The sequence below is a fragment of the Manacus vitellinus genome, unplaced genomic scaffold (genome assembly GCF_001715985.3).
Source record: "Manacus vitellinus isolate BGI_N305 unplaced genomic scaffold, ASM171598v3 scaffold_20_pilon, whole genome shotgun sequence".
Classification (NCBI taxonomy): Eukaryota; Metazoa; Chordata; class Aves; order Passeriformes; family Pipridae; genus Manacus; species Manacus vitellinus.
Window position 1 is genome coordinate 1,728,219 of NW_021939471.1, and position 26,203 is coordinate 1,754,421.

Consider the following 26,203-nt stretch of genomic DNA (forward strand, 5'->3'; position numbering starts at 1 on the left):
ATCTAGGAACAGCTCTGATTTCTGGTCCAAAGGGCAAAGCTATTCTCTAAGGCTCTCATCCCATCAGGAGGCTTCCCTTGGGGTTTTGTTGTCAGTTCTGGGTCTTTATTTAATTTGTATTAATGTGAGCCAGTAAAACTGAAGTTGGGGACAGAACAGCCTTTCTGTATGTGAACACTGTTCCTCAGAGAGTGCACAGCTGTTAAAAAAAAAAAAAAAGCAGCCTTTTAAGAAGACAGAATCAGGTGATCAATTTGTCAAGCTGGGTCTAGTGGTTGCCATGGGGATGAAGCTTTAGACAGGCTTTGAAGAGAGCATCATTATGCCTCCTCATTTGCAGAACTCATTGATCAGTTAAAACTGTACAGGGAGCTTTGGTTGCCGAGCAACAGACAACTGGGGAACAAATGTTGTTTACTCTGCTTACCAACAGCCGCAGTATTCCTTTGTCCTTGGCCAGCGGTTGGAGGCAGGCTGCCTTTCCACATTCCCTGCAGTCACAGGCAACCAGGAGCTGATTATACAAGCACTAGATTTCCCTTTAAATGAAGTAAAGAGTTTAATTTCTGCTTCCTCAGACACTGCTTGAGCAAATGGCTTGTTCCTCTGATCCTGGCCGATTATCCCTCCTCCACTCAGTGAAATTCTCTGTGTACAGGTGATACAGTTTAACACAGAAGCAAATAAAGCCACAGCCCTTTATCCAGCTTCTGCCTTGAACAGGCTGCCTGGGAAATAGGCTTTGTAGGAAGGACTTCAGTGACAAATATTTCATAAGGAGAACATGCCTTGCTCCAGGCTGTGTCATGCCTCAGGTTTGCCTGTGCCACGTGCAGGAGAGCATGAAAGACTGTTCAGACTCTCAGACACGGATCAAGGTCCTGCAAAGTGACCAGGGAGCAATGCATCACCTTTCACAATTGCTACTGAGATGACAGGCTTTATTTCCTTTGCTGGGATACTTTGAGTATCCCAGCTACCCTTGAGGTTTTTTACAGGCTGCATCTGTGTGACACAACCCAGACTGTGACAAAACCAGCCTTTGTATCAGGTTTACGGGGAAAAATTTATAGCATATTCCCATTTCTCCTTGTTTTCTCCTTCCTAATTCAGTTTTTCTGGTTTTTATAATATGTCATTTTAAAGTCATCAAACTTTAAGCATTTTTACCTGGAATGCAGCACTAGAAAAGAGACTTTCAATTTATGTATTGCATATAGGGTGACATATGCTGACACAGATGGGCTGGTCTGCAGTCACCAAGTGCCTTTGACATTGGCCTGTGGGGCTGGCAGCAAACCAGCTCCTGCAGGTTTGAGCTCTAGATCTATGCATTGCTTCAAGCCCAGCCATGCCACCTGCTCCCTGTTTCCAAGGGTAATATGGAACAGGGTTCATATGATTCCAAGTGGTGTCAATGTTCACTGCACACTTCCTTCTCCTCTGCCAGTTCTGTACCTGCCTTGGATGCACAGGGCAGTGATCCAGCAAAGCACTTAAAACATGCTCTTCACTTGAGCACTTAAAGGTCCCACTGGTCAGTACTGCTGCTATTCCCTGATGCTTTTCTGGACTGTGTCCTCGGATCCCTCTGTTTAGAATGTGATGGTACCCAGCTAGAGATGGGGGTGTCCTGCCCACTCTGTTTTCATGCTGTTTAGCAGAGTTGAAAATATAAAAGGCTTATAACAGCAACAACTAGCCCACAAAAAAACCCAACCAAAAAACCAAACCAAAAAACCCCTGATGTTCTTGTGATGATTCTCAAATGCCCGAGAATACAATGGATGAAAGAGATGTTGATTCTTATAGAATCCAAAAATCCCAGAAGTACTCAGGTCACAGAGGTGTGTTTCTAACACACAGAGTAGAAATATTTAAAATGTGTACTTCAGCAGGCAAAAAAAAAAAAAAAGATGTCCAGAGTTCCTGCCCCACCCCCAGATTTCCCACCTTCTTTTGCCGTGTGATTCTCATTCCTCCGACTCCCTTTCACTTACTTCTTTTCTGACAGATTGTCTCCTCACAGTAAGTGACTGTTCAGAGGGTAGATCAGGCCAGTTGTACTCTGCTGGGTGGGAAGTGGTAAAAAAATTAAGAATAAAAAGGCGGGGGCATTGTTGTTTTTTTTTTTTACAATAAGGTGGGCTCTGAAAGTACCTATGATGCCTTTGAAATCTGAAATCTCTGGATTCTCATTACTTAGGCTTGTTACAGACATCTTGCTTTTATGCACACTAACTTCTACAATATGTAAGAAATTCAATATGTTGAAACATATGAGGAAGTTACACCACCTGATGGGCAGAAGAAGTATAATGAGGGCTTAAAATGGTCTTTTTCTCTGGAACACGTCAGCAAAGAATGTCTATAACAGTAACTTTAACACGTATAGGAATCGATTTAATTGGCTTAAAGTGTTAACTAACTTAGCTGCCCTGCCTGCTTCTTTTTAAGCGAGGCCTGATATGAGGAAATGTAAACGATTCCTAAATATACATTACTTGTATCTGAACAGCAGGTGCTCAAAGGTTGTCTGTTTCCCACTGAACAAATTATTCAGTTAGAACGAGTGCTGGAGGCTTATCTTCAGATCACAGTTTAAGAAAGCAACCCTATCCAAGAAAACACTTAACAAAGCATGTACTGGAGTCCTCTGGGGAATTGAAAGCTAAATATCCACTTATGTGTCTTCAGTAACGCTTTCCTCAGTCAGAGCCTTGGTCCCAAAGAGTCGGTTCTTTATTCAGGGAGCCGAGTATCTAAGAAGGCCTAAGGAGCCTGATGACTAACATTCCTGCTCCTGCTTTTTGGAACAGAGTGTCCTTGGTGATCCCACCGTGCCAGAGGTCTCGCTACGCCACCTACTTCGACGTGGCCGTGCTGCGCTGCCTGCTGCAGCCACACTGGTCTGAGGAGGGCACACAGTGGTCACTGATGTACTACCTGCAGAGGCTGAGGCACATGCTGCAGGAAAAACCAGAGAAGCCACCCGAGCCAGAGATCACCCCTTTGCTGAGGCCTCGGAGCAGCTCCATGGTGGCCGCTGCACCCTCTCTGGTGAACACCCACAAAACTCAGGTAAGCAGGTGCTGCCAACAAGGAAATAGCTGCTGCTGTGGCGATGCTGGGAAGTGATGGCTGGACAAGTAGTGAAAGGCACAGCTTTGGTGTTGGTTCAGCTGCCCGGGAGTCAGATATGTGCATCATTCAGAAAGAGACCCTGAGAATGATGAGGGTTTTGGGGGCAGAATCTGGTGCAGTGAGTCAGAGCTGGTGCCTGCTGAAAGCTTGAGGATTTATTTGGGATAATTAATCCAGGGTGAACTGGGATAATGTTAGTTTGTAATGTGAGAATATACTTATGTAGTTGTCAGAAAAAATGGAACTGCCTTTGCATTACAGTGTAATGGGCAGGACTCACTGAGCTTCTCTGGTGTAACCCCACAAAAGAGAGAAAAGGAACTACACTTGGTACAGCACTGCACACTCCAGGCAAACACTTGGGTTAAATATTAGACTAGGCTTCACAAACAGTGGCCATGAGCAAAAGCCTTCCATCTTGTTACCTCTTCTCCTGCTGTTATTCTTATTGCATAACTTTTATATTTGCCAACAAAACCTCAGTAGACAAACTGTCCTAATAGGTGTCAAGACTTGCTCCCTATTTGCTGGAAAATGAACCCCAGACTCCTGACCTTGGTGCAGAAAAGATCTTTGTGTTTTTTCTTTTGGATAGTCCCTTGTTCCAGGGATAAAAAGGGGATGCTGTTGCAGTTTCAGTTAATCTCCTTGTTGATTTGTGCCACTTTTAGGTTGTGCCCTCTTTTCCTGTCATGTGGGCTTTTAACAGCAAATTCTGATTTACTGAGTTGATGGAACTGCTTAATAAAATTTAATAGAGGTTCTATTTTTGCCATCCAATTTTATGACACACCTCAAGTAAAAGGCTCTCTCTTTTGCTAATGTTGCTATCAAATGTCTTTCTGTGAGTCAGAAATCTCAGAATTCTTAATGTTTTTCTTAAAATCATTGCTTTCAGTATTGTAGGGCTCTGATGGTTTTTGACTTGTCATTTTATAAGGAAGAAGGCTGAGGTATCTTCTCTCCTGTGGAGCCCAGATGCTCGTAATCCAGAAGAAAAGCATAAACAATGTCAATATTAGTACTGTTGTTTTTAAATCTCAGGACTTTATAGTCATTCTTATATTTTTTATGAGAGCTGGTTTTAAGGGCTCAGCAGCAGTGTTGTTTAAACTGTATTATAGTTCAGTGTCATTTCTATAAAATGTTTTCCTGTTTCATACCTGTAAAAGCTTGACATAGCTCCATAAAGGCCAGGTGATATGAATTACTATTCCATCTTAATCTGCCTTTGCAGGGGGATTGTATGGGATTGCTGTGCAGAAAATCCTCCTTAATATCATCTCCTGGAGGGAAAATTGAAAGATATTGCTGTTGATGTGGTTCACTGTTTCCATGCATGTATTGTCCCTTTGTCCTTGCTCATAGCAGCCTGGTTCTTTTGCACATTAGCCAGTTTATCTCCTAGTGCAACAGGGAGTGCAGTCAGTGGTTTACAGAGGCAGTATGAATGGGGTTGTCTTCCTCGTTCTTCTCTGTATGCTGTGAAACACTTCTCTCCTTTCACACACTTGGCTATTTCTTGCTTTTCCAGGCTGTTTCTCTTGCAAGATTCCTTTGCTCTGTCATTTTTCTCTACTGTTTTTCTGTTAAATCCATTTGGCAGTTCCACTGGGTACATTATAGCTGTTAATGTGAGGACTCTGTCCAGGGCATTCTTCCCTCCAAGGCTAAGTTTGATTGCTTTTGGTAACCTTTGTGTCAGTCCTGTGTATTCCTGCTGTACTTCATCCAGTTGGAATCCTGTTCAAAAAGGTTTCTGATTTGTTACGCAGAACAGATGTGATGGAGGAGGTGAAGCAGTCTTACAGGCAGCAACACTTTCAACTCGTGCCCCCCTACCTTTACAACTGTGAGGACTGAAATCTGTGCAACATAGTGAGGCACCTGGGCTCTGGTTCATCCCAGCCAACTGTAGGGACTTTACTGCTGTTTGTAAATTGAGAGTCTCATCACTCATGGCTCTCTGCTCGTTCACAGCAGAGAATGCCCCCTCCCAAGGGGTAGGATTTGTCCTTTCTTTCTAGCAACGCAAGGGGTTGTATGCTGGGCCTTCACGAGCTCATCCGACACAGGGATATGCTTAAAGCCTGATTTTTCAGTCTCAATCTTAAATTCCTAACACAGTGTCATAATTTCTGCTCAAAGGTCAATCAATTACTTCTCAAAAATACTGGCACTCTGTGTTTCTTTAGGGTAGATTTGAAGCGGCAGCCAAAAAGCGAGTAAGGACAAACACAACTTTCTGAAAATCATATCAGGCACCAGTAGATTCTTCTGTGGTAAATCTACATTCTTTCTATTGTTCTGCAGTTCATCAGGGTAATTTCCTGCATGTCTCTGAGTCTCAGCAAAACTCTCGCTTCCTGTGTGTCTGAAATCACATTTCAGATAAGCTTGGGCTAAAGCAGTGGGGTTTGAGAGGATGAAAGAAACATTCTCCATATATCACCTAGTAATCTGAACAGTAAAGTAGGAAAAGATTCAGTGCAGCATTCCAACATGCCTTGTTGCACAGGAAAAGGGGCACTGGATGAAGTGTGAATAAAATGAATACCAGCTTCTTCTAGAAAGTGACTTGAGTCTAAACATATTTCAGTCCTGGCAACATGTGATGAAGGAAACCTGCATTGCATCTGTATGCAGTAAATTCACTCTAAGGGCAGGTGTAGGACATGAAACCTTCAGAGGCTCACGAACTGCTACAGTCTTGCACTGACATTGCAGGGGAAAGAGCCAAAACTTAAATGAAGCATAGGACCAGTGCAGCTGTAGTTCTTGCTGCAATGCTGATAGAAAGCCAAGAGCCTCAAGTGTAATATCTTGAGAGCTGAGAGAAGTACTAATGAGCTGATACATGTAGAGTTGTGCAACAGGAAGGTGATAAAAATAGAAGCAACAAAATCTAGAGGAGCAGCCCCCAAAATATTTTGCTTTCTTATCCATCCTGTGCGTATCATAGTTGCTACACACAGTCTACTGCACAGAACACCCCTGGTTTTAATCAGTCTTCATCAGAGTGCTAGCTTGGTTCATTAAAATCTGTCATCTACCATACTGTAAATTTAAGGTGATTCTGTAATTTCATTTTCTGGTGTTGTTTTCTGGATACTTACCCTGAGCAGATTTCAGAGCTGGGCCTGTGTTGTCTGTGCTTGTATGGCTTGTGACTCAGTAGGCCCTGATCCTTACTTTGTCTTTTGGTGACTATAAGCCACCTAATAAAACACTGATTTAGTCAGTAGTGGACGAAGATAATGAATGCGAAATAAATTTGTACGAAGGCCAGAAGAGACCAGAGAGCTGTAAAAACTAAGAACCAAGCTATATGGAGTACTTGGCCTTGCCACTGAGAGCACCTAGGTTTGAATCCTGATTTGCTGTGTGTTGGATTTTACGTGTGACTCCTCCATGGCACCTTCAGTTATATAAACAAAGTGGTTTATAAGCATACCTGGACTACAAACAGTGGTGAAGAGGAGTCTTACTGTTGTGTATCTCCTTCACTCTTGTGCTGATAAAATAATTAGGAAGAATTTAAGGCTAGTCTCTGATTACTCTGAAAAGTCTCTGAAAAAATGTATCCCAGTACTGCAAACACTGTAACTGGTACTTAAGATTTCAGCTGCAAAGGCTGTCACTGGCTTCTGCTGGACATTTTTGTGCATAAAACTGCACACTTTTATATTGCAGAGCTGGCTGGCTCTGCAATGGGCAATCTGGCAAGGCAGAATCTAAACCTCCTGTACTATCGGAGTCGCTTCATCTGTCCTTGCCTTATGGCTGTCTCTGGATTGAAAGCAAAAGGTATTTGTACATAACCCAGTTGTTCAACACAACGTTTCCGGTGGGACAGTGAAGAAAAACATCATCTCCATCGGAAACAAGTTGATATTTAGGCGGAATAAAATCATCCTGTGGGAATTTGGTCAGGTCAGCTGCACAAACATCTCATGGATGGTGGCATTGGATCTTTAATGGGAGCAGATGGCCAGGAGCTGAGCTTGTGCCATTTTTGTGGCAAAGCCTTCCTCTGCAGCAGGCAGGTGTAACGTGTGTTGCTTAGTGCAGAGGGTGCTTGAGCGCTCTCTACTGAAACTGGGGTGAGTGAGCCTCATGGTTTTCACTCTCATGAGACATTCTGGGATATAGGAAGGGGGGAATTACACAAACGTGAACTATGATGGTCTGGGAGCACTGTTATTATGAGTGGAGGATGCTTAGTGATGTAGAACTCTTAGGTTTCTTCCGTGAGTAAATAAATTTTTTTTGAAAATCAAGTCTCTTGAAGGGACAGTGCTGCTTATTGCCAGTCAGTTCCAAAATGTGTATTTAAAGATACATATTATTAAGGGCATATTCTCTTAGATCTCAAATAAAACCATTTCAAAAAGGGTAGCCATTGTGATTGCTCATCAGTGTATGATCAGAAGATCGTCAGCTACCCAGAGTCATACCTGGGTTCAGAATCAGACAGGAGAAGAACATGCCACGAGACCACACTGACAGCAAAGCCTGTGACGGAAATGTTAGACAAGGTAAATAATTCTGAGAGTTTCTACATTTTGTTTGCTCAGTTGTTTTTCTTTAAATGTGTGTACCATTTTGTTTAATGAATTGGAGGTTCTTTTCCTCTGCAGTGCTCCTATGACAGCTCCTGGAAGTAGCTTTTTTTTTTTTTTTAAAAGCTGATTGTCCTCTATTTCTCCTTGTGCTTACTGTCTTCTTTTGGGAGCTGCAGGATCTTACAATGAAATGTAACGAGGAAGAAAAATCACTAAGTGCAGAGGCATTTTCCAAGGTTTCATTGACCAACTTGCGTAGACCAGCAGTTCCAGATCTCTCCACAGACCTGGGGATGAACATCTTCAAAAAGGTAGGTGAAAGAAAACTTTGATTTACTTATGATCTAGCACTTCACTGTCCTGCTAAATAGTGGCTGAAGGTCTGCTTGGAATTTATGTTCATGCCATATGTGAGATTGATGTCCCTTTTCATTAGAGTTGGGTGTTATTACATAGGTTTTCATGTGCACATTGCAGACATGATACTCAAATCTTTATTCAAATAGCTGTTCTGCTGAAACTGCATGAGTGGAGGGCACTCAAACAGTGCTGATTTTTAAATGCTGGTGCTCACTTGTACTTCCAGCTAAGTCAGTGAGTTTTTCTGATATTTTTACCTCATCCTAGCTCTAGGTTGCAACCATTCAAGATACTAGGCAGACTTTTGTGGATTCTGTGCATCTAGCTCAAGGTCCCAGAACGTCGTAAAATTATCCAAGGGCATCCCTCCCAGCTGAGGGCAATTCTAAGTTCCTTTAAACACTCATGTGGTCCCAGCGTGCAGATGGTTGCTAGCAGGGTAAATGCCCAAGGTAAGAAGCTCAGAGTGGAAGGTTATGCTTGGGACACACATCTGTGTTATCTTTTCCCCTCAAATGGTAGTCCTCCATGGCTCAAAGCTTCTACTTGCTCCCATATCTTTCCCTCTTCTTCCTGCAGTTTAAGAGCCGCAAAGAGGACAGGGAACGCGAGCGCAAAGGGTCAATTCCTTTCCACCACACTGGGAAGAAGCGGCAGAGAAGGATGGGGGTACCTTTCCTCCTCCATGAGGATCATTTGGATGTCTCACCCACTCGCAGCACTTTCTCCTTCGGCAGTTTCTCTGGAATCGGAGAGGACCGACGTGGCATTGAGAGAGGAGGATGGCAAACCACCATATTAGGTGAGATGTTGTTATGTCTGCCCCAGATTCTGTGTCATTCCTGTTGTAAACATCCAGAGAACAACAAAGGCTCTTTGTTTCATTGTCCATCCTGTTGTCACCTTGGCTCTGTTTGCAGCATGACACACCTGTTGGTAGAAGTGGCAACTGCTCTCAGCAGACCTTGAATGACTTATGCCTTAGTTCACTTTTTCTCTGAAAACTACCATCTTCACTAGAATAACAGCTCCTGTGGCAACCTGTAGGGATCACTGTACCACTTGAGTATGCCTTCCCTGAGTGGTAGCAAGCATTGCATGACTGCAGCTTAAAATAGATTCAAGGAATATTTGCATCCTCTTCTTTATAAGAAAAATATCTAAAGAGGCAGCAATATGGTCACTAGGAGCATGGCAAAATATATTCTATTCACAGTCTTCCTCAATTGAATGTTGGATACAATATAAATAGGATATTGTCTCAGCGAGACTTATGCTGTCTTGATATTGCAAAGATACAGTTGTTTAAATGTAAAAATTGACTCCTTCAAGCTTCCAAGTTCACTGAACAACGTCTAGGCATTTTTTCTGTTTCACAGATTTACTCCCAATGTCGTAGATTTTTATCATAGCACCCTTTCTTAAAGATGATAGGCAACAAAATGATCTGCCGTGCCAGAGCCTTCTCATTTTCACCATCTTAGATGGCACCATTTTGAAGAGCTCTCCGTTGGAAACATGTCCCTCTCTAGGATAGAGGAGAGTGGGTTTAGCCAAGTGAATTCTAAAAGATTCATATGTGTTTTGTCAATAGTTAATATACAAACACTTATAGATTTGTACAAGGATTACAAACTTTGTATCTAAATCCTCCTTTCCATATATTCACTACCTCAAGAAGTTAGTTAAAATTTAATCCCAGGGACTCCAGATTCTTGTTGTGACTAAACCTACAGTTTTTTGCTTTCTGATGTCTTAGTGAAATCATGTATTTCAGGTTCAAGTCCACTGGTCAACAGATCCTACCAACTTCAGAGACAGTCCTCCTCTTTTAGTAGAGGGGATTTTGTATTGTATTGCATTCTTGAAAAATTTCCTTTGCCTTAGCACTCTCCATCCTGAAATACCTATTTCTTTTGGACCAGAGGAGAAGAAACCAAATTCCTATACTCTGCCTCAAAGGGTGGAGTCATGCAGTGCTGACCAGTCTCACTTTCTTGAAGGTGCTGGTGGTTAAGAATGTGGGGGTGTGTGCTGAGGGGAAGAACCTTGCAGAGAGTTATTACCTTTGGTCTTTATATCAATAAACCCCCGTGAGAGATCCCACTATAATGTTTGGTTCTGCTTCACAGTGTCCTGGAATGCGTTGACTTTTGCAGACTCCACTCCTCCAATTTTTAACCTCAGCTCCTGTCTCTTACCTCCAAGCACTTCTCAGATAAGTAAACCCGATATCCTTTCTTGCCCTCGCCCTAGGGAAGTTTACCAGGCGGGGGAGCTCTGACACAGCAACGGAGATGGAGAGCCTGAGCGCCAGGCACTCGCACTCCCATCACACGCTGGTCTCCGACCTGCCAGACCACTCAAACAGCCACGGAGAGAACACAGTCAAAGAAGGTAAATTTAACACACCAGGAAAGACTTTTCCCTGAAATATCAACTCCAAGAAGCTGAGGAAGTGTCACTGTTTCCATATATGAGTATGTGACTAATTGTTTTTTTCCTTTTTTATTTCCATATCTTTTGAGTGCTTTTTGTTCTGTGTAGAAAAATGTTCCAAACCTTTCACATTTATCTGGTGCAGTTGGTGGCCATCGGCAGGGAGAACGCAGGGTTTGGTGTTTTCTGCCTTACCACAACACAGCACAGAATTTTGGGCAGAAACTTGGTATTGTTATCTTCAGTGGTTTCATGGGGTATTTTATGGTATTTAATGCCCCTTTACAATCCACAGCTCCTGGACTGTGCTGAGGATCACAGGCTTTTTTCCTAATTCCCTTCTTTCCAGTTAGAAGCCTGGCTTTGAAATTTACTCAATCTCAAGAGAGGCTTCAGGGCCTTGGGATGACTGATTAAGGGAAGAGGAGCACAAATAGTGTTCTCTATCCTTCCAGTTTTGCAAGGGAATGATGAGGGAAGAAACAGGAAGAGCCAGCAGATCAACACCTGGCTCTGAGTCTGGTATCACCAGCAGAATTTTGGGGGTTTTGATCATGGGTTTGTTTACATGACACCAGCCTGCTGGTGACAGATGGGCTACACCTGACCCAAAGAAGGAAAAGGATCTTTACACAGGAGTTAGCAGGGCTCACTGAAAGAGCTTTAACTGCATTTGAAGGGGGAAATGGTTGGAACAAGAATTCCTGCTGCCATCTTTATTGTTATCTTCACCATACAAATTTCAATGAATGCCATTAAAAAATCACAGTTGCCAGCAAGAAATCCTCTGATACAAGCAGCTGATTTCTGCCCTGATCATTGACCAAATTGTAGCCTAGTTCAAGGTACTGCTGTTGGCCTTAGAATATTTCTCCTAATAAATAGTGCTAGTTCAGTGCTGGAAGGGTTGCACAGGCTTTGAGAAAATCTGGTCACCAGTCTGGCAAGTTTCTGACAAGTTGGTATTTGCATAATATATAACATAATCAGTTCACCACTGAGTCATTGCTTATTAGATGTATGCTGTATTATCAATTAGAATACATTAAATAGCCTTAGGAAGAAGTTCTTTGTTATTCCATAGCCCTGTTACTGTCTGGCAGGTGACAGTCCAACCAACCCTCTGGGACACATAGGATCTTTCTACACTACAGGGTGTATAAACCTACTTAAAAAGCACTAAGTGTGGGAAATTACTAACATTGTGGCCTGGAGTTCAGCATGAGTTGTAAAAACACAGTGAATCCTTGATAAAAATTGACCTGTGTAGCCAACATGCTCATCTGAGCAATTTAAAGTTAAACTTGACTATGTAATGAGTTCCCTTCTCTGAACACTGTGAACTGAGATGCCATGGTGCCTTTCTGATCAGACAGCTTTGCATTTTGCAGGTGGTTTAGACTGTCATAGGTATTGTTAAGAACACACTGCTCCACGTTTTTCAATTGGTGTGATGAAATATTTCATATTGGTGTGACTTAGAAAGCTGTTCCGAATTGGTGCTGCTGTTCCCCTGCCTTCATTCCTGCATCCAGCTGCAGAGTCTTTTTTGTTTGCCTTGCAGGGGCAGTGCTGCTTTAAAGACCAGGCACTGGACCAGTACAGGGAGCAAAGTTAGCCAAATTCTAATCCCCTCTTTGGATTAGACTTAGGCTGGCTGAGTTCCCTGATCTAATTAACTGCCTGCTTGACTGAGATTAACTTAAGCTGCCATGGAACTGTACTGCTAGAGCAAACTCAGTGTTGTTCTAATTTACTCTGGCTTAAAGGAAGAAATACATCTATCTTTCATCCCAGTACCCATTATAGTAATTAGGAACCTGTCTTGTCTTTCAACATTACAAGTTGCATTAAGAGGTGCTCCCTTTAAACACGCTCAGCTTCACTCTTCCATTCCATAACTGTAGAGGTGGAGATTTACAGGTAGCCATTTTCCCCCCTGCAGTGCGGTCCCAGATCTCCACCATCACTGTGGCCACCTTCAACACCACCCTGGCCTCGTTCAACGTGGGCTATGCCGACTTCTTCAGCGAGCACATGAGGAAGCTTTGCAACCAGGTGCCCATCCCTGAGATGCCCCACGAGCCACTTGCATGTGCCAACCTCCCACGGAGCCTGACAGATTCCTGCATCAATTACAGTTGCTTGGAGGACACAGATCACATCGATGGAACCAACAACTTTGTCCACAAGAACGGCATGCTGGATCTCTCGGTAATTGGCAAGGAACGAGGAGAGCCAGGTCCCTCTTCTGTCAATGTAGCTGTACCATTGAGATCAGGGTTTGGATGGGCTTTTCCTCCACCTCTTTATATGACTTCTCTCAGCAGTACATAAAGGTCAGTCAGATACATTTGTGCATATCCTAAGAGTCTCCTCTGAGATACTGCAACTCCTGTTACTCCTTGCAAGGAGTGCACGTGCATGTGGAATGCACACATCAAATCTTAAGTGGTATAATGTAACGACTGTGTTCCTGGGGCATGCACCAAATTCCCTATAAGTATAGTATAAGACTGAGTAGCACCTTTCTTCTAATGGCACCTTAAAATTCACCTTTCCTGCTTTCTTCTTAATGACTTGACAGCTCCTGGTGCACCGAAGCAGTATTCTCAGGCTCACAGATGTCATCTCATGGTTTCCTTTGCTGCCTGACTGTGCCCAGCCTGTGGTTTCTTGTCTTACACCTAGATTGTAGGCTCTTGGGATTTAGGGTTGTATGTCCTTCATTCAGAATTTGTACTGTGCCTGCTATAATGAGTCTCTGGTCTGTGACTACAGTTTCCAGGCACAAAATCGTACTAGAAAAGAAAGTAAACCTGACTTTAAATATGATGTTTGGATCTCCCAGGTGGTCCTGAAGGCTGTTTACTTGGTCCTAAACCATGACATCAGCTCCCGGATTTGTGATGTGGCACTGAACATTGTGGAGTGCTTACTGCAGCTTGGTGTGGTGCCCTGTGTGGAGAAGGTTCGGAGGAAGAGCGAGAACAAAGAAAATGAGGCTCCTGAGAAGAGACCAAGTGAAGGATCCTTCCAGCTCAAAGGGGCTGCTTCTGCTGGTTCAACTTGTGGATTTGGGCCACCTCCAGTTAGTGGAGCTGGAGATGGAGGAGAAGAAGGAGGTGGTGGAAGTGGAGGAGGAGGTGGAGGTGGAAGTGATGGAGGTGGTGGAGGAGGAGGAGGGCCATATGAGAAGAATGACAAAAAACAAGAAAAGGTTTGTATTGCTTCCCTTTATACAATTCCTGAAAGTACTGTAAGGTCTGTTAAGATTGAATATGCATATGTATGCAACTGCCCTTTTGTTTGCTCTCTTTTAAGTTGTACCACAATGACAAATTAATTTGTTTTGCTCTGGTGCTCACGGGGGGGGGTTCCACTGAGGAAACGTGATTGGGAACTCAAGCACTGTAACTACTCCAGAGAAGCAGCTGCCAAAAGCAAAATTTGTAAGCCTCATGTGGACATTTTCAATATCTTGTCAATTGTTTGAAATCCTCAATCACAATGATTTTTTGAGAGGTTTATTATTTATAACTTCTAAGGAAAAATCGAATCCAGCACGTGAGCACATCTTCTTTTCTATGGCCAGAAATCATAAATTTCTGTGTTGCTATGAGAATTGGCCACAAGATGCTGTTGCTGACATCCAGAATTGTAATTCATAGTAGCATAACACCTAAGACATTTTAAAAAGATGCCTGTTTTTCTACTCAAGCAGAAATTTTCAGGCAAAATCTTTTGAAAGGCAGGCTGAATGGTATGCATAGCAGCACATAGAGGCTTCACATTTATTGCAGAACTTTCTGATGGGAGCTGAAAGGGAAGGGGCTGGTCCCTAAACCTGAAAAATAATTGGAGTAAATGCTTCAAGAATAACAACTCAGTAATGGAGTGTCTGAGAGGAAAAATGGACAGCAATTTGTCAAAAGTAGAATGTTAACAAAATGCTGGTGGTTGTGCCAGGATTCCACACTGTCTTTCCCTCTGCGACCCTCAGGATGAAGGCCCATCTGTCAGCACCCATAGGCTGGCACTCACAATGCTGATAAAAATTGTGAAGTCCCTGGGCTGTGCCTATGGTTGTGGAGAAGGACACCGAGGGCTCTCTGGAGATCGCCTGAGACACCAGGTATTCCGGGAGAATGTAAGAGAATTAAAGCTCATTACAGCGTCCCCCCCTTGTACTTTTGACATCATCTGCTGAGATTGCTGTCTGCCCCCTCTGTAGCTTTCTCTGTATTGACAATAAATGTGTTGCTCTTTGCCCCAGCTCAAAGATTGTGTCGCAGCCCAGCCGTAGCAGATTTTCAGCTGTTGTGTTATCTTGCAGCCCTTGGGGGGGTGCCAAGAGCAGACTTGAAGTCCAGGGTGCTTCTGACCACCCCAATGGATGGGTTGGGTCAAATACATGGGAGAAAATCCCCTGTGTGAGCTGTTATAAGTAACTTTTCTCATGATGTTACCCCAGTAGAGTATGCCACTTACAAGAGATGCAGCTGTCTTGGGTTGCATATCTAAATCCAGAAGTGTAAGGTGTAGGTCTGTGCACCTTTCCTAATGGTCACTGTGGCTGGTTGCTGCTGGGCTGCTTTGTCAGCTCCTGATAGTTGGAATACACTCTACTTGCAGGCATGTTGGTGTGCTGCAAGGAAGTGAAAGACTCACTCGTGCCCTCCTGAAGGGCAGGGTGGATCATCACTGTCAATTCCTTACAGTTTTGGTTCTGCCCAAGCTGAAGCAGTGGAAAGTGCCCAGGATGTAGCCCAGACATCAGACTTCATCCAGAAGAATTTACCTCCCTGCAGTCAGTCCAATGCCCTGTCAGATGGGAGCCTTTCAAAGACCTTCTCCAGCACGTGCCTCCCCCGCACCTTGTGTACTTGCAGAAGGGAGCATTTTTCGTGACTGTAATGAGAATTTACTAATCCCACGGTATGGGTGTGATCCAGATGCTACACCATGGCTTTGGTTAGCCTGAACCACGCCAACAGAGCTATAATTTAGTTCTGGGATCTGAGCTCAGAGATGGACTGGTTGCTCTGTATCCTGCAGTGTTCTGTTAGCTAGGCTCCCAGGTACTGAGGAGACTGCAGCAGTGGTGTTAGTTCTGGACAGTGGGACAAGATGGGGTGAGAGAGTGGCAGTGGTAACAGTATTCTGCTGCACAGAGCACTGGTTGAACAGGTACCATATTCATCACAATGTTAGTTAGACTTTTAAGATTGTGTTGGAACTGAGCCAGCAAACCATTTAGGCCTATGCATAACATTAAGTATAAATGAATAGGTCTCTTGGAGCCAAGGTTCTTGTCAGACCCATTGAACCGAGGTGTTTATGGGAAGAGATTTTCCTAAGTGTCTAAGTCTGCTGCATTTTCTCTGCATTTGTCTGGCCAAACTGCTTTGCATGCACCATTTGTGTTGACTGCATGGACAATCACTTGTCTGAGTTTATGGGGAAGTTAAGCATCCTATTGTATGTAGCTGGAGAGTTCATGTTTCCCACAGAGCTGACATTTTAGATTCTCTTAACTCCAGCCTGCATGGGGTCCCTGTAGGATGGATAGTTTTGTGATAAGAAGTTGGCAATTAATAGTTTTTAAATAAAAAGTTAGTATTTTGCATTATATAAGTGGATCACTGGGTATAGGTGCCTCAAATGGATTGTTCTGAGCCAGAGGCTGCAAATCAGATGCCTGAGGCTAAGAACCTGTTCCACCAAGGCATTGAGCCTTGACAGAGGTGGTACATTCCTACTTCATTCACATCCAGTGAGAATCCACTTTGGGCTTGGGGAGAGGAAGAGAGACCTTGAGACATGGCTGGCAGGGACTTCACCACCACCTCCAAACAGTGGCACCTATGCTGGTACACTGTTTCCTTGTGCTGAATTTATTGTTGCCTCCAGAGGTGAATCTATCTTGTTAGGGAATCTGAACCTTCTGGCTCCTCCAGAAGACTCCTTCAGAGACAGCACAGCAGAGCACTGGCTAAGCAAGAGCAAAATTCCCCTGCTTCTATGTACTTTGATGAGGTGTTTTTTGATGGATATCATTGCAGGCTCAGAACTGCCTCACAAAGCTGTACAAACTGGATAAGATTCAATTCCGGCAGACCATGAGGGATTATGTGAACAGGGATTCTCTCAATAATGTGGTGGATTTCCTTCATGCTTTACTGGGATTCTGCATGGAGCCAGTCACTGACAGTAAGTATAGCTAGCCTCAGAAACTCTCATTTGAGTATTCCTAAACTATGCCATCAGAAAGAAACCATACCCTGTTCCTTTAGAAAAAGAAAAAAAGTGAGTTGCTATCCTCAGAAAATAGTGTGTATCTTTATCCAGTGTGGGTCAGGGGAGCTGGACCTCTTCAGATCCAAAAACCCAGTGATCTCGCCTAGAGATCTTGGGGCATCCAGTGCACCTAAAATTGAAGGTCTCTCTCTTGATTCATCCTGTCTTGTTCATGGCTCTTTCATCCAGCGATGCCTCGGGCAGGAAATTCTCTGCTTCATGACATGGCACCAGCTGGAATGGCCTGTTTAATCCAGGTCTGAATGGAGATATAATTGAGCGTTAAAACCCTCTGTGGTGCCTCAGATGAGGCAGTAAACAGCAAGAACAGGCTGAATGAACAAAACCAGGAACACACAGAAGCACGTGACTGCAGTTATGAGTGTGTGTGCATGTGTGTATGTAGGGGGTTTTGAGGGGTTTTGTAAGTTAGAAAAATTATTCCAGGTGCTGTTAGAACAACTAAACATTTATGGTTGGTCACTGCATGCATTAGCAGTTAACAATGACTGTTTACAGGGTAGGAATAGCTCCTCTGAAACAGTCAGGGAGTCTGACTAGTTTATTAGCCTGTCTCTGATCCCAGGCATTTCAGAGAAAGCATCAAAGAATATTTGTATATAGCCAACTTTTGTGAAGAATATACCCACAGGAAGTTTCCCTGAGTATTCATCAATTATTGACTGGCTTATGCTTTGAAGCGTGGCAGCTCATGCAGCTCTTGAAAGTCTTTTCTCTCAGCTCATGAAACTGAGATGTTTCTTGTAATTAATGTGAATGTGTAATTCTTTTTTGACTCTTTCTGAGAGTTTGGTCTCCCTGTGCACCTTGCAAGAACAGCATTCCTGTAGTTCAGAAGATTTAATTTTCATGGGTGTTGTCACTTTGCAGCTTAATCAAACATCTTTTGTCCTTTAGAATGGTAACCAGAAAAGCTGGGGGCATTGTTCAAATTTTATGTAAATGAGAGATGTGGATAAAAGGAAGCCAAAGTGGTCCTGATCTTTTCAATCCCTTTTTCATAATACAAATATTTTTGGGAGGATTTCATCCTTGTCATTTTTTTTACCCCTCACTTTTGTGGGGTGGGATTATGAGAACTGAGCATAGGATATTAGGTGAGGACACGTCTCTGTCTCATGTATAATAATAATAATAATTCCTTTACATGTGTCTTTAAGCCATCTCTTTTAAACCATTCCTAACAAGAGGGCTTGCTTATACTTGAATTTCACAGACAAGGCTGGATTTGGGAATAACTTCACCACAGTGGACAACAAGTCTACAGCCCAGAGTGTAGAAGGTATTATTGTGAGTGCCATGTTCAAGTCACTGATCACTCGCTGTGCTTCCACTACACATGAGCTCCACAGCCCGGAAAACCTGGTAAGCACTTGATTTCACGTTAACAAAGTTACTTTTTCACTGGGGTGTCACCAGTGAGACTTTACAGTGAAGAATTAGTTCAGTTTAATCAAATCCCTTGAGTGTAGCAAGCTATGCAGTCACAGTTGAAGTATTATGTAAATGTGATGCCCTTCTTGCATGCCTGTTTTGGACCCTGGGGACTTAACCAGAATAAAAGTTGTGCAGTATGAATTGCAATTTCCTCTCTGTTCAAGCAGCTTTTGTGTTGTTCCAAGTGGATTAGTAGCATAGGCTGGAGCAAGGGATTAATGAACAAGAAGGGCAATGGCATCCTGGTTTGTATCAGAAAGTGTGTGACAAGCAGGACCAGGGCAGTAGTGGTCTCCCTGTGCCAGTCACTGGTGAGGCTGCATCTCAAATTCTGGAGTCAGTTTTGAGCTGTTCACTAAAGAAGGACATTGAGGTGCTGGAGCGTGTCCAGAGAAGGGCAGTGGGGCTGGGAAAGGGTCTGGATCACAGATCTGATGGGGACCAGCAGAGGGAACTGGAGTTGTTTAGCCTGGAGAAAAGGAGGCTCAGGGGACACCCTCTTGCTCTCTACGACTACCTGAAAGGAGGGTGTAGTCAGGTGGTGTTCAGTTTCTTGTCACAGGTAACAAGAGGCAGGACAAGAGGAAATGGCCTCGAGTTGCACCAATGGAGGTTTAAATTAGATATTGGGAAAAATTTCTTCACTGAAAGGGTTGTCAGGTATTGCCCAGGGAAGTGGTGAAATCATCATCTCTGGAGGGGTTTAAAAGGTATGTGGATGTGGCACTTGGGGACATGGTTTAGTGGTGGACTTGGCAGTGCTGGGTTAACAATTGGGCTCAATGATCTCAAGAAGTCTTTTCCAACCTCCATGATTCCATGATTCTAAGACCACCACCAGCACAAATCAACTTTCAGCAAAGTCAAAGCCAGTTCACTTGGTTAAGCACCTGTCCTGCCTGTGGCAGAGTGAGGGAGTTGCTGAAAAGCAATTCGGTGGATCTTTCCAAAGTTTAGACAAGCATTCAATTTACCAAACACCTGGAGGAAAGTAAGGTTCTGCTGGCTGCTGCCTATGCACTGTCTTCCCAGAGCAGTCAGTAAAATGGATGCCACGAGCTCTCTTCTTCCAAACTGGTGCAGAATCTAGCAGCTAATCTCAAACCACCTCCTTTATTATCAGAAATTGGGATTTTTTGTGGAAGCAGCCAAGAAGCATTCATGTACTCCATCCTTATGGCAGAGCTGTGGAGGCACTGAGGTCCAGCTAAAGGGACAGTAATGCTACGTGAGGGGAAGGAAGGGAAGAATTAAAAAACACAGTAACATCTTAAACGAGCAGAGTAGTCTGCCTATGTCCAAATCCTCTTGTTCTTGTGGATACTCCTCCTTTGGAATGTTTCTCAGCAGAGATTAGGTGGTGGTATTCAGGAAAAAATATGGAAAAGAAAGAACCTTAATCAGTATACAGAACCAGTTGGTTTTTTTTGTTGGTTTTCTGGTTGAGTTTTTTGTGGGGTTTTTTTGTTTGCTTGTTTTGTTTTGTTTTGTTTTGTTGTTTTATTTTGTTTCATTTTGTTTTGTTGAAAGCTGACTGTGCAGTTCCTTGCTGGGAATTTTCAGAATAATCCAAGGTCTTTCAGGAAAGCTCACAGGGCAAAAATCAGGTCCTGTAAAACTGTTCCCTCCATCCCCTTGGGGTTCAGATATAGAGGTGATAGAGGTGATTTGCACATCACAGATGTGTATGAATGTTCAGAACTAAAAAGAGTCTTGAATGTAGGAGTAGGTTGGGGAATGAGTGAGTCATTCCTCTCTCTTCCTATGATGTGAAGCTCTAAAATAATGAAGAAAAATCCCAAGACACCCACTGGTTTTGAAACAAAACATGCAACTTTTTGCACTCTACTTCCACTCACATACACCTTAGATTTTTCATACCTTTAAGCTTATGGCTCAGATGGATGGGATTAAATAGGCTTTAAGTCATTTTTGCAGGTCCCTCATTTCACAGCTGTTTTAGCCTCTGATAACTCTCCATCTGCTATATCCCATTGCAGACCATGTTCCATAATACTAATAATGCTCCTCACTGTCTGCTTCTTCTGAGTGCACTAAATGAATTTCCAGCCAAAAAACACAAACCCTGTACGTGGAGAGTATATCACACAACAGCCAGAGCAAGTAATGGCCTGCTGCAGTACCTCAGAAAGTATTGATTCTCACTGCTTCTTCACAAGATGCAGACTGAATTCTTTCTTTTTCATGATGTCTTGCTCCTAAGGGCTTGTACTGCGATATCCGACAGCTGGTCCAGTTTATCAAGGAGGCTCATGGGAATGTGTTTCGGAGGGTGGCACTCAGTGCCCTCTTGGACAGCGCTGAAAAGTTAATACCAGGAAAAAAAACAGAGGAAACAGAGCAAGAGCCAAAACCTTCTGGAAGCAAAAGGTGGGTGTCTAGGAGAGATAAGGTAAATAAATGATTTGCATATGGCTGTGTGGCAGCCTGTACTAAACACAAATGTGGGAAGTCCAAGGGCTTGTGTGTTTTATCTTGATATTCTGTGTCAGTTCTTGATGTACAGACTTATGCTGTGGCAGCAGCCTCCTTTAAAATTTAATGAACTGGGACAGTAATAGGTTTGCAGCAAAAAGCATTGACACTCTCATACCGGAGGCCTAAGCGAACAGTGCAATGGAAACACTGGGAGAAGGAGAGGTTAGGAGAACTAAGAAGCACAGTATCAGTTCCAAAACACTGTATGGACATAGTTTTAAATGTGCATCACATCCTTTGTGTTGCTTATCTGACAGGTAAACTTGGTATGCAAAACAGGTTCCAGAAGAAATCTAATCCTGACACGCTTCTTTATCAAAAAGAAATTTCCTCTGGTGCTTTGAGATTTTTCATATTAAAATGTTGGGGAGGAGGATTAAGGAAGTTGAAAAACTGAAAACTTTGGCTTTGCTTCTAAGAGCTGATGCCTTTTTCAGGAAAAAGAGAGAGAGAGAGACAGCAGGTTGCTAAAGAGAAAGTGCTTCTCTAAAGCTGCTTTGCTGCTCAGCAGTGCTGGTTTCCATGTCATGCAGCTTTGTAATAATGGCCATGGGATGGGGCATCCATTTGCTTTGGCTGATGATTTCTCTTGTCTTTATAGATCCGAGGTGGGAAGTGTCATCATTGACAAAGGCCAGACCTCAGCTGCCCCCGATGAATGCCGGAGTTACGTCTCAAGCCGCCCAATGCAGACTCCAGAACAGTGAGTAACTGTTGGGTTGTTCAATGTGCTATTGCCAGCATCTTCCTTCTGGGGGTTAGTACAAGTAGGCAAGGCGGCAAAGAATTCTCTTTGGATGGTACAACACGTGGTTGAGTGTCTCCACAGGAGCTGCTGCAGACATCTAGGTAATGCCTTTTTTTTCAGTGCTGCCAACTGGATGCACTCTGATTTTGATGGGGAAATACCAGAGATTTTCAAATTACAGTGCAGTAGATTTGTCAGTATTGCATGCTACCATAGCTGTGAATAGAGTGTTAATTCCTCAGAGATGTCACCACAGCTGTTCTCCGTGCTTTGTTTGTACTTCTGGGGGATGATTCTATTAATTTTCAACTTCCAAGTTGTTGCTGAGGGTCATTACTGCTTTATGAGAGCCAGCCCATTCCTGAGCTGCATGGAGTCTCCAAAGATTGCTGCATTTCTCTTTGTCAGCCCAGGTGCAATCAACCTGCTGTTAGACATTGCACGACTGAAATCTCTTATGTCCAAAGAATTCTGCCATTTAATATTGAAGTAAATTCAAACAATACTCTTAAGAATTTTAGAAAATTCTATAAATGGCCACTGGTCCCTAAATAACTTTGGACAAGTCATTTAACTTCTCCATGCCTCTGAATACATGTCCGTCTTGTTAAAGTAGATGCAATGTGCATGAAGACATTGCTTGCACAAGGACCCAGAGCTCTACATCGTGTATTCTCCTGCCTTAACTGAGCCTTGAAAGTCTCACTGTTGCTGAGACAACAAGGATAACACAAAACCCTTTACTGCTCTGTGGAATTGGAGCAAGCTGTTCCACTCTGAGCCTTGCCATAGCCTGGGAGATCTCAAGAGTACAGTAAAATATTCTGTCCCCATTCCAGTACTTAATGAGAACTGTGACTCCATCAGGTTCACAAATGGCTGTCATGATGCCCTAAACCTCTCTGGTACAAATTCTTGTAGAAAGTACCAGCGTGATCTTATCAGTGTGGGTCATTTTGACCTAAAGAAGGTGATTTGCTTTTCACACGTAGAAACTAAAAACTGGAACGGCCTGTTCAGTGGACAAGCTTCTCAAGGTAGAAAGGATGGTTATGTTGTGCCTTGAACAATATTGAGCATGTTGTCAAACTTGATTATATCGCACTGAGAAGAATATTTTTAGAATTCAAGATGAAACAAACCTCAAGGAATAGAGAGGTTAGAGGGGGCTTGTAGGAGGGAGTTCTCATTCCCCTGACCATTCAGATTTCACTGAAATGCATTTCATGCTCTGCATCCCTTTTCTTCCAGTGATGAGCAAAGCCAGGGGGCCAATCTGGGACGGAAGGACTTCTGGCGAAAGATGTTCAAATCACAAAGTGCGGCGAGTGATACCAGTAGTCAGTCTGAACAGGACACATCCGAGTGCACCACTGCTCACTCTGGAACCACCACAGACAGGCGCTCCCGCTCCCGTTCCCGGCGAATCTCCCTTCGAAAGAAACTCAAACTCCCTATAGGTAAATGTATGTCTCTCTCTCTTCTATATACATATTGCATGTGCAGAGAAACACAGATAGATGTATCTGTCTTAAGAAATATTGCAACAGAGTTCCTTATTATCCAGGTATATTGTGTATTCTCCCAAGAGAAGCTGTGAAATGCTGCTCTCTCAGTTTTACAGAGGGGGATCTGAGGCAAAGGGAAATGTAAGCAATTTGCTAAAAATAACAGAGGATATCTGTGTCAAAATACATTATTGAATCTGTGACCCAAAGTAGTAGGCTAGTACCTTAATCTCACAGGAATTGTTCCTCTCTGTACAAGAGAAATATTCCAAATAGCATTTGATAGACAGAGAATATATCCTTTACAAGTCCCAAGACCTGCCTTTGCATGGTAGTTTATACATGAAACAAGCCTTTCCTCCCATTTTCCCATGCCCTAGCATGGCCACTGTGGAGCAATATGCTGCAATTGCTAATAAATAGATTCTGCTTGGAAGCATTTTTAGATTTGTCCTGAGTGGCTTAATCTGCAACAGGGAACTGGCTGAAGCGCTCCTCCCTCTCTGGCCTGGCCGACGGAGTGGAAGATCTCCTCGATATCAGCTCTGTCGACCGTCTCTCTTTCATCAGGCAGAGTTCCAAGGTAAATGTGTCAGGCTGGATTGCAGAGAGTTTGGACGGGCAGGATCTGGCTGGTTTTAGCTGTCCAAGGAAGCATTCTGTTTAACATGGACATTGAAGCCAATAAGACTCAATCACTGAAGTGATTTGAGACTGGGCTTTTGCGGCTCATGGTGAAGACTAGGTTAAGCCTACACAGTACTGGTCAGTCTGCCTTGGTTCAATGAGAAGGAAATGCGGGCTCTGTCAACAAACCTAAGGTTTAATTGTTGGTCACGCTTCTCCTTCCTTCGTGTGCTTGCGAAAGATCAATCCTTTAAGCAGAAAGGTTACAAGATGAAGTGCCTCAGTGTATGTGCAGACCCGCTGGTGCTACTGTGGCCATCCTTACAGCCCCTCTGTCGGTGCTTTATGACTAACCAAGGAGACCAGGAGTTCATGGTCTGGCACAGCCTGACCAGCCCCTCTGTCTGTGCACAGGTGAAGTTTACCAGCGCAGTGAAGCTGTCAGAAGGAGGGGGGCCGGGAGGAGGCCTGGACAACGGGAGAGATGAAGAGGAGAATTTCTTCAAGCGTCTTGGTAAATGGCGCACCTGCCGAAGACACCCATCCAAGCTTCATCACACAGAAGAAAAAGATGGTTAGAAATCAGGGTTCTCATGTCCTTTTTTATTTTTTTTTAATCTTTTTTTAAGATATCTTTCTTTCTGTATTTTACCGCTTTCCCTTTTTTCCTGCTTTCTCCATAGTTTTTGTATCCATTCTGGCCTTATCCAACTTTTTAGTCTTTGTAACTGTTTTCTTTCCCTTCCTTCTTTCTTTTATTTTGATTTAGAAAAAAGCTCTAGTAATTTTTTTTTAAATCAAGAATATCCAAATAAATTATGCAATACAACATTTGGGCTTTTTAAATCAAATTGAATTTGATCAATACACTTGAAAAATTAATGCTTGCTTCAAAGCACTTAGTTCAAAATTAGGTGTGTAAATCTTCTGTTGCCTAATACAACAATGGGTGTTCCATCAGGTTTTTTTGTTTTGGTTTGTTTTTTTCCAATTTGTGACTATTTGACAGTTTTAGCAAAGATCTGCACAGAAATGGAAAACCCTGCACAAACCTTGTTATAATTATCTCTTTTCTTCTGTGTTTGCATGTCTAGTGTCTGCATACCATTTGTTAGGGATGCTGTCCCTTTTTCTTCGCACACAACCTAATAGTAACATTCCTTTTCCTTTCCACAGAAGTATATTTAATTGCAATGTATTTTCAAAATTAGCTATGTTTGAAAAATGCCTTTATGAATAATACAAGATCATGATATATTCTGTTTTAAAATATCATGCAGTCATTCACATGCTCATGTCCTCAGCTTAGAACACATTCCTGTTGTCAGGGAGACAACTTTGTATCTTGAAGTTCTGTTGTGTTTTCTTCAAGACAAGCCAACCCAACCCGACTCCCAAAAACACACAAAAAGGAGTAGATTTTCTTTTTCACCATGATTTCAGTAGCTTTACAGTATGTTGCATTCACTGGCATTATGTTCTTTATTTTCTGACATTACACTTTGACACTGCATTGTGTGTGCTCCACCATCATCTGTCTCAGACCTGCAGTGTAATGTGTGTAAGTCACTGTTCAGGCAAGTGATACCAGCAAAGTATGAGCATATTTTGCCACTGTACCCTGACCACCATCTGCCACTGCAGAATGGTGGTGGTTTTCAACTAGTTCCTGGGCGAAAAGTGTTGTTCCTTTAGGAGAATGCATTGGTCCAGAACCTTCTTGTAGTCTGGTAGCATTCCCCTGCAATGGAAGGAGTTGGTTTCTTCATCCACTACTTCATGCTGAAGTAGGTGTGAAATACTTCCACCATGGAACCAACAGCTGAGGGGCAATGAGAGCTTTATGGGCTGCCACAGCTGTTTCTGCTGTGCTTCTATGAGATTTCCTTTGTATTTTCTTGTAGGAAATAATTTTTTTCCATCTCGCTAATGCAGGGATGTTTAAAGTTTATAAGGCAAAGTGTAACAGTTAAAGAAGTCGTATCACTGTGTCAACAAGGATCTCTGCTGTGCAGTGAAAGCCACGTACCATTAGCAAAAATTAATATTAGAGTGGTCGTACATGCCTGTGTGTGTCTGTGCTTGCATGTGCACAGTGATATCAGTGTGAGGCCTTTTCAGGGTAAGACAGTTTATAACCCAGTAGAACAGCAACAGTACAGTGCCTTCAAATTTCCAGTACTTCTGTGCCTTCCATACAGATCAACAGGTTTTCTGTGCTTATGGAGAAGAGAATAAAAGCCTGTTGATGGTGGATGGACATACTGTTAAATCCCTCCAAGGTCTGATCCTAAAGCATTAAATTGAACCTCTTTCTGCCTTTCCATTCTTGTCATTCATGGTGCTGTGCCATTACTTTGCTCATGTTTTTCCATGTGGTGTTTCCTCTTGTGTTTTTGGGTTTTTGAACGTAACAGGCCAAATTTAAAAGAAAATGGAGAGAAGTGAGCTACAATACAGTAAAAAATAATAATAAATGTAGAATAATTTGTCACATCATTTACGAATTGTAACCTTCATTGTGAGAAATCATCTGGACCACTGGGAATTCTGTG

General features: G+C 43.0%; 1 protein-coding gene across 1 annotated transcript in view; it reads left to right on the forward strand.

Moving 5' to 3' along the window:
* UNC80 (unc-80 homolog, NALCN channel complex subunit) overlaps positions 1–26,203 on the forward strand; it is a 117,647-nt gene that overhangs the window by 13,195 nt on the left and 78,249 nt on the right. Inside the window, exons 8-21 of the mRNA XM_018071749.2 lie at positions 2,820–3,081; positions 7,886–8,020; positions 8,649–8,871; positions 10,326–10,466; positions 12,454–12,722; positions 13,360–13,728; positions 14,512–14,658; positions 16,574–16,721; positions 18,046–18,194; positions 20,491–20,657; positions 21,367–21,468; positions 22,765–22,979; positions 23,498–23,604; positions 24,063–24,162. Coding sequence (XP_017927238.1) covers positions 2,820–3,081; positions 7,886–8,020; positions 8,649–8,871; positions 10,326–10,466; positions 12,454–12,722; positions 13,360–13,728; positions 14,512–14,658; positions 16,574–16,721; positions 18,046–18,194; positions 20,491–20,657; positions 21,367–21,468; positions 22,765–22,979; positions 23,498–23,604; positions 24,063–24,162 — 2,534 coding nt within the window. The remainder of the gene's footprint in view (positions 1–2,819; positions 3,082–7,885; positions 8,021–8,648; positions 8,872–10,325; positions 10,467–12,453; positions 12,723–13,359; positions 13,729–14,511; positions 14,659–16,573; positions 16,722–18,045; positions 18,195–20,490; positions 20,658–21,366; positions 21,469–22,764; positions 22,980–23,497; positions 23,605–24,062; positions 24,163–26,203) is intronic.